The sequence below is a fragment of the Strix uralensis genome, chromosome 5 (genome assembly GCF_047716275.1).
Source record: "Strix uralensis isolate ZFMK-TIS-50842 chromosome 5, bStrUra1, whole genome shotgun sequence".
NCBI lineage: Eukaryota > Metazoa > Chordata > Aves > Strigiformes > Strigidae > Strix > Strix uralensis.
Window position 1 is genome coordinate 25,249,432 of NC_133976.1, and position 7,489 is coordinate 25,256,920.

At 38.4% G+C, this 7,489-nt stretch overlaps 1 protein-coding gene across 1 annotated transcript; it reads left to right on the plus strand.

The window, feature by feature from the left end:
- The first annotated feature begins 118 nt into the window (after positions 1-118).
- On the plus strand, positions 119-4,031 carry NDUFA5 (NADH:ubiquinone oxidoreductase subunit A5). The gene is made up of 5 exons (XM_074870148.1): positions 119-304; positions 835-879; positions 2,491-2,607; positions 3,330-3,395; positions 3,824-4,031. Exons 1-5 carry the CDS (start codon positions 284-286, stop codon positions 3,923-3,925), a joined length of 351 nt encoding a protein of 116 aa, XP_074726249.1. The 5' UTR covers positions 119-283; the 3' UTR covers positions 3,926-4,031.
- Positions 4,032-7,489: the final 3,458 nt, after the last annotated feature.

The window sequence follows — 7,489 nt, forward strand, 5'->3', positions numbered from 1 at the left end:
CCGCACCACCTTCAAACGGCGCATACGCCGGGGGGATGCCCTCGCCTCGGCGCATGCGCTGGTAGGTGCACATGTTTCGGCGCATGCGCGTTTTCCCCATCCTCCCGCCCTGCTTCGCCTCGCTTCGCCTCGCTGTTCGCCGGGATCGGGAGCCGGGGCGGCTGCGGCGCATGCGCGGTCGGGTGTCCTTTGCCATGTCCTCTAACGGGCGACCGCACGCGCCCGGCACCGCGCATGCGCCCGGCGGCGGGTGGCGGAGCGGGGCGTTTGGCGCGGCGCAGCCATGGCGGGGGCGCTGAGGAAGGTGAGGCGCCGCAGGGGTCCTTGAGCCTGGCAGTGTGCCGCGGCTTCGTCCTGCGCTGCGGGCTCTCGCCTCGCCCCGCCCCGGCAGGTTTCTGGGGAGGGGGTAGGGGGCGCCTGAGGGGCGGGGTGAGAGTGGGGCGCCCCGCGGGGAAAGGGCCCGGTTCCCTTCCCGGGCCCACGGGGGACGGCGGGCCCGGCGCCAGCTGCTCGCGGGGCAGCAGCGACCCTTAGCGGAGGGGGCTGGCTCGTTGTGTGGGGAGGAAGGAGGTGGGTAAAGTGGAATGCACCCCACCCGGGAGGCTTTGCAGCAGCCGCTTTGTAGTGTGAGTTGCTCCCTCTCATCGCGCTGTCTCTCCCCTTCGTGTGCGCTGGTCAAAACGCAGCAAATTTGTGGGGTCCCGTGCGTGTGGTGGGAGGCAGAGGCTTATGTCCCAGGACGGTCCCCGTCAAGTGTATGTTGAGCCAAACCAAAATAAGCTGTATGGGATTCTATGCTTTGGTATGTTAGACATGTTTATGCTTTCTGTGCAGACCACTGGACTTGTAGGATTGGCTGTATCTGAAAACCCTCATGAGGTATGTCACGTGTTGTGTTCTGCATTTAATGGGAATTGTCACGGAGATCAAAGCTTTTTGTTACATATTTGTGTATGTAGGTACGCTGTGTACCTTAAAGCGGTGGCAACTTAATGAAAGTGTAAAAACGTTCCAGAGCGATAAAAGGAAGCAAATTACTTCTTAAAGGTTTAATTCATATCATTAGGAGTTACTTTGCACAGGTACTTTTTGTTGCATGTGCCGATTTCAGAAACCTCCTTTGTATAAGTACTTTTATGAACTGGTATTTAATTTCTCTTATCTCCAGTGCAAAAGCAAAGAAATCTTCAAATTTGGTTCTTCATAACTGTAATTTCTACATCACAGGCATACAGATTTTTGCTGCCTTGCTATGTTGTGTTTCCAACAAGTACTGAAATAACTTAGACCTATACTAAGAGGATAGGCTAGCCTTACATGATAGAGGCTAACCATGTGGTGCAAAGCCACCTCAAGGCCCTGTAATGGCAAGCGCTGTGGAGATTGGAACACTTAAGTGCTTCTCAGGAACCACATTAAGTGATTCTTGTAGCAGTTTAGTACTTTTTTTTACCTCCACAGGCTCAGTAGTGAAACTATGTTTGCCACATCTTGCTTGCTTATTCAGGAGGCATGAGCTTTGAAAGGACTTCAATAATTCATTCATTTCTTCATGCTTTGACATTTCCCACCATGCAATGATTCTATTTCAAAAATGCTTTTGCCACCAAAAGTTAAGAACACTATCAAAAAGAACCATAGAAAAAATCATTACTGTTCTGTACAAATGAATCCAGCATAGTCCACAGCCTTGTCAGACACCTTCTGGCTGAACTTACTACATTTTTTTTTTTTTTTTTTCAGTGACATAAAGCCATGAGTAAAGAAATCAACAGTGCTTTAGTTGAAGTATAGATTCTGTGCCAGTCCCCTTTTCATTTCCTGTTTTTTCTTCTTTGTATTTCTTTGACTGCAGTATCTGCTTCTATTTTTTATTGTTCCTGTATGATATCCATTCTTCTTCAGTTAGATACAGTTATGCAGCCAACATATGGCCCAAAAGCTGCAATTTCTTCAACCCAATGTGTCCTTTATCACTGCATTTAAATCCAGCAATAAAAGTTTCACTTTTTAGTTTAATTCAGATCTGTCACTCAGAGCTTTGTACCAGCATTAGAAGTGCCAAAAAAAAAAAATCTCATTATGCTTTGGTAGCTTATGTGCTTCTTTGTATCTTTCCCAGGTAATTTTTCAGAAACTGATGGTTTAGACATGAATTCGCCTCATTTTTTAGAAGTATGGTTAGTATTAGAAACACAGCTTTTATTGTTTCCATTTTGCATCAAATGTACTTCAGATTGCAACTTTTTTTTTTTTTTCCTTTTTTCTTGAGGAATCTGACAGTGGTAACTTCCCAGTCCTGATAAATCCCAGTCTTACCCAAGACAGTTCTGTGGTTCAGACTTAGTTATTTTGTTAATCCTACATTTCTGGATTGAATACCATAATCCTCTATATTTTGTGTATAGATAGTTAGCTAGTAGGTTAAGTAGGACAAGAAGTTGAATAATTCTAGTTGTGTATTCTAACAATGTCTTGTGGTCACTTCAGCGCCTACGAATACTGTACACAAAAATCCTTGGTGTCCTGCAAAATATTCCTAAAGATGCAGCATATAGGAAATACACTGAGCAGATTGTAAATCAGCGATTTAATTTGGTGCAAACGGTAAGTACAGTGATGTTTCATAAATGTTACACATGAAAAGATTTTTAGGATGAGAAGAATGATTTTCAAAATGAGTGGGTGTTTTTCTGGAGTATATGTAACTTTCAGGTATCAGTTCTGAAATAATTGGAAGTCTTGAGGTTTATTTTTGTTATTGAATGGAATATTTTGATGGTATATTAAAAAGAATAATTTCTTACTGATGTTTTCTGTGAAAATTAGAAGAAAGCTTTTTTTTTTTTTTTAAGATTCGTAGAACGGTGGTAGTTTCCACACACTTGCACTAAAAGATGCATGTTCTCTTACCAATGTAGTATCATAGCACAGTCCTTGCCTTTGACATTTTAAAGTTCTTTTTGGTACATTAAACTGTGCTGTACTGGTATTGTATATTTAAGGTGATAACTGGAAGGTTGCATATCATTTTATAAAAAGCCATGATCAAAATTTTCTTACAAGATATATACTAAAGCCCTTAGCTGCTAATGCTTCTTTGAATGTCATTTAATAGTATGTTTTTCATATTTTTGATGTTTGTTTTCCAATAAGAAAAGTGTGTGAGATTTCTTTGATAATGTAAAATGACAGAAGCCAGCTAATTTGATGGTAGTTCTGAGGAAGACTAGAGTGTGATCTGGTTAAATTATTGTTTTCATGCTTTATCTGAGCTTTCTACTTCTCAGTGAAACAAAGCATTCATTTATACGTGTTTGAATACACAGGAGACTGATGTGCAAAAACTACAGGACAAACTGAATAGTGGTCACATAGAAGAAGTCATTGTGCAGGTAAAATCTGAAAATGAATCGTCATGTAGTGATTGGGATGACCGTACTAAAACTGAACACGTTTTCTGTATTATGTTTACATATATAGCATGCATACCTTCTTACAGAGTCTAAATCAGTGTAAAGGGCAGATGATTGAATAATATTGGGGGATAATCCAAATAGACTGGGAGTATGAAGTTGTCATTGGGAATGACCAGGTGAAGAAACCTGTCTTTGTATTTGAGGGTGATTCAATATGTTTTTTAAAAACAAAATCCAAACCCCCAAAACACACAGTTCCTTTTGCTGTTGATAGATTAAATTGGTGGTAGGCTGTGACTGTGATAGGTAGTGACATCACCGAGATAATGAACTGAAATAGAGGTCATTTAATACTTTGGCAATTGTATAGAATTTAAGAATTTGTGTATGGTGTTTATTAACAGGCTGAAAATGAGCTTTCCCTGGCAAGAAAAATGGTACAGTGGAAACCATGGGAGCCTCTAGTTGAAGAACCTCCTTCTGACCAGTGGAGATGGCCAATATAATGTTCAAAATGGTGTAACCTCTTGAAAGTTAAAAAAAAAAGTTAATTATTAATCTATTGTTACTGACAGTTGTCTTTAAATTAAAGATAATAACTTGATAAAAACATGTTTCGTCCCAATGTCCACTTACATTTAGTAATCTAAAGACTGCTTCCAATTTCTTGAAAAAATAGTTTTAAGAAAATTCGCAGCTGTTGTACTACCCAACCTTTGGTTTATTTCCTTTTGTAATTTATTATTAACAGGGTATTTGCATCCTTCTTATTTTTTTTAATCTGTATTTGTATGTTAACAAATACAGGTATTATAGGCCATTTGAAATCAAAATCAAAGCTGTAGAGAAGTATGATCCTGCTCTTCTCTCCCACCTTTGGTTGCGTATTTTTGCCAGCCACTGCCAGGGTCTTTATGACTATGCAGATACTGAGATCGGGGATCTGATGTAATGAAAACTAGGCTTACCAAAAATAACAGTTTTTTAGATTTCGGCTGAATCACTGTCTTGAACTGGCTGACTTCGCGGCCCACATAAACACTAATTCTGACTCAGGGGAAGCACTGGGAAGACCCAAGATTGGAGGGGCGAGGGGGAGAAGGAAGACCACCCCTTAAGGTGACAGCAGGAACAGGTTTCTTGGTTAGCTGGTAGTTTACCATGTTAGCATCATACACATGGTACAAACTTTAGTACTGGGGTCTTACAAAGACTTTGTATATAAACATGTGTACTTTATAGATTTAATTGTATATTATTGATGACCTTGAATGTTACTTAGTAGTATGAAAAAAATAGTGGATCTTTCTTGACACATCTAGGTTCTTTCAAACATTTAAATGGAAACAGTGCCTGACTCTTCTGAAAACTTCTGTTTACTTAGCTTACAAGCTTCTGTTTACTTAACTTACAAGCTTATAAGCCCTGATTAAAATATCCAAACTAAGCTCTAAAGATACTTTGCGAGTTTGCCTTTACTCATGTTTTTTCAGTACCATTAATAAAGTTCTCGCAAGTTTAAAGGTAGGAATATAGCTGTATGACAAAAATCTGCAGTTTGTTAAACGTTTATGATAGAGCACCACTGCAGTACCTTACATATTTTGTCATAGCCGTTTTTCATAGTCATTAGGCCTATAAATTTACCTGTCACATCATTATTATTAATGATTACTTACATCTTTATATAATATCTCATACAATCGAGGTATTGGGGAGGACAGTAGAAGAGAAAAACAGTATACCTAAGGTATACTCTAGCAACTATTTTCACTGCATTCTTTAGCATTTTTTTTCAACTATTATTACTATAATTACAGAAATCTTTAGATTTTGAAAAAGTGGAAAGTAATTTGCCTCATTGTTTGGTGTTGAAGGCTTTTTCAGCCTTGGAAAAGGCAGAAGCTGGTCTCTTCTGAGAGAAAACCACTAGATGGCATTCCATAAGAGGACTTCGCTAAAGTTAACCACAACTTTCACATTATAAACATTAAAGGATTACAAACTTTAATGAGGGCGAATGATGTCAGATGAGAAATTGTTTTAGGTAATAACTATTGAGCTGATGTGAGAGAAAGAAAAATAAAAAATAAATAAAACTCCCTGAAGTCTAGTATGATACTGGCATGCAATACTTGGGGGGGTGGGGGAAGTTGCCAGAATAGTGACAACTATTGGAATTCTTTCTGTTCTTTTGTAACTGAGACATCAGCTGAACTCTTTTTGCTCATTTTCTCCACTTCAAAATCATATTTGTCATGTGTGTGAGAATAGCTTTCCTATAAGCTCATGGCAGGGGAGAGGAAGTTTCTTGGCCAATTGCTGCTGAAATTTGCTATCTGGTCTCTTAAAACTGAGTTTCACTGATCAAAACTGTGCCCGTATCTTCTCCCTTTCTCAAATGCACAGATATGTCCTCAGTACAGACCCTAATATGAGTTGTTTACTACCTTGAGGGAATTTATTTTTTTTTAGCTCTATTTCCTCATTTATATTCCCAGTGTTTTTTCTGGTCTATATGTGTTTCTTTCATGTGACTCAAAATAGGATAATTTTCTAAATCTTTCTATCTGAAACACTGGATTAGCTTTTACAAATGCTTTAATTTAGGAATCAATTAACTTGAGTCTTAAAAAGGTTCTACTGAAGCCAACTCTAGGAATCATTAATAAGGATTTTTCATCCTTCTGAGCTTTTTATCAAATTCTCAAAATGTGTTACTTCATTATTTTATCATTGGTTAAATTTCATTTCATTATCTTAGCATAAATTAATCATCTGTGCTACATAAGATTGTTAAATTAATTAGTATTATGTTGTAGCATCGACTTTAAATAGCAGTTATTGAGAACAAACGGAGGAAAGAAAATGCATTGCAGTTCTGAGATGTCACGGTGTATGACTTTCGTACAGTGTTGTGTAGTTCACGTCGTCCTTGTTCATGGCTAATTTAAAAATACATCTTTGCCAGGAAGGGAAGCAGTAATTTTTACCTTGCTATTAACTCTGTAACTGTGTATCTGATATTTAAATCCACACTGTAGCAAGAAAACAGTGCACATATTTTACAGGCAAGAGAGAATCTATATTAGAAGTACTATGTTGCAAATAATTTGTTTTAAGATGAATGTGCTAGCAAGGCATAATTTGGAGACTACCTGTAATGATTTTACTTGATTTTTCACCATTACCAATGTTGGAAATACATGATGATGCCAAGGATGTCATCATTATCAGCTGTAATATGGCAAGGTAAATCACTGAAAGACTTAAGAGTTAATAAACTTTAGATCTTTAAAACACTTTGAGATCATCTGATTGAGGTCATTATGGGAGTGAAAATTGCCCTATTTGCAAGGATGGGACATAATAGAGGCAGAGCCTGTAAAACCAGAAAAACAACTTTCAGATTGCCAGGTAGCAGTAGTACTGAGGTTTTTGTTATTCCTAAAGTGCTATCTGCTGCTTAATCTATTTGGAGTAGTTGTGTTCTGAAAAGGACTCCATTTTAATCTCTGAAATAATTTCTGATTGTGTTCAAAGGGAGGATGAGTGAAAGCAGCTTTTTAAAAATTTACAGCATGTATGCTTTTCTTTAGAAAAAAATGTAAAATCTTGCAAACTGAAAATGTGTTTGCATCTTTAATCAAGTTGACTATATAATAGTGACAAAATGACACACTGTCTTTCTAGAGTTACTCCCGGTTCTGTTCTACCCTGAGTTCAAGTTTGATCCAGGTTTTAGAGAAAAGAGCATAGGAAAGAATGAGAATGAAATTTAGAGAAAAGGTAGTAATGGGAAATTTCTGTCCTTTTGATGGGAAGCAGGCTATGTTCAAATGCCTGACAAAGTCTGTGAAACTTGGTAACAGTGATCATGGGATACTGTTACCAACTATGGATATGCTTTTATGGATATACCTGCTGAAAGAGAAATTTTTCAGGATTCTCCTAGAGTTGTGACACAGAACTGTGTATTTCAGCTCTAAAATGGTTGTGTGAATTGAGTGTAGTCTGTTTTCCTGTAGTGTGCTGAAACACTTGAAAGAGTTGTCTCAGAAACCACACAT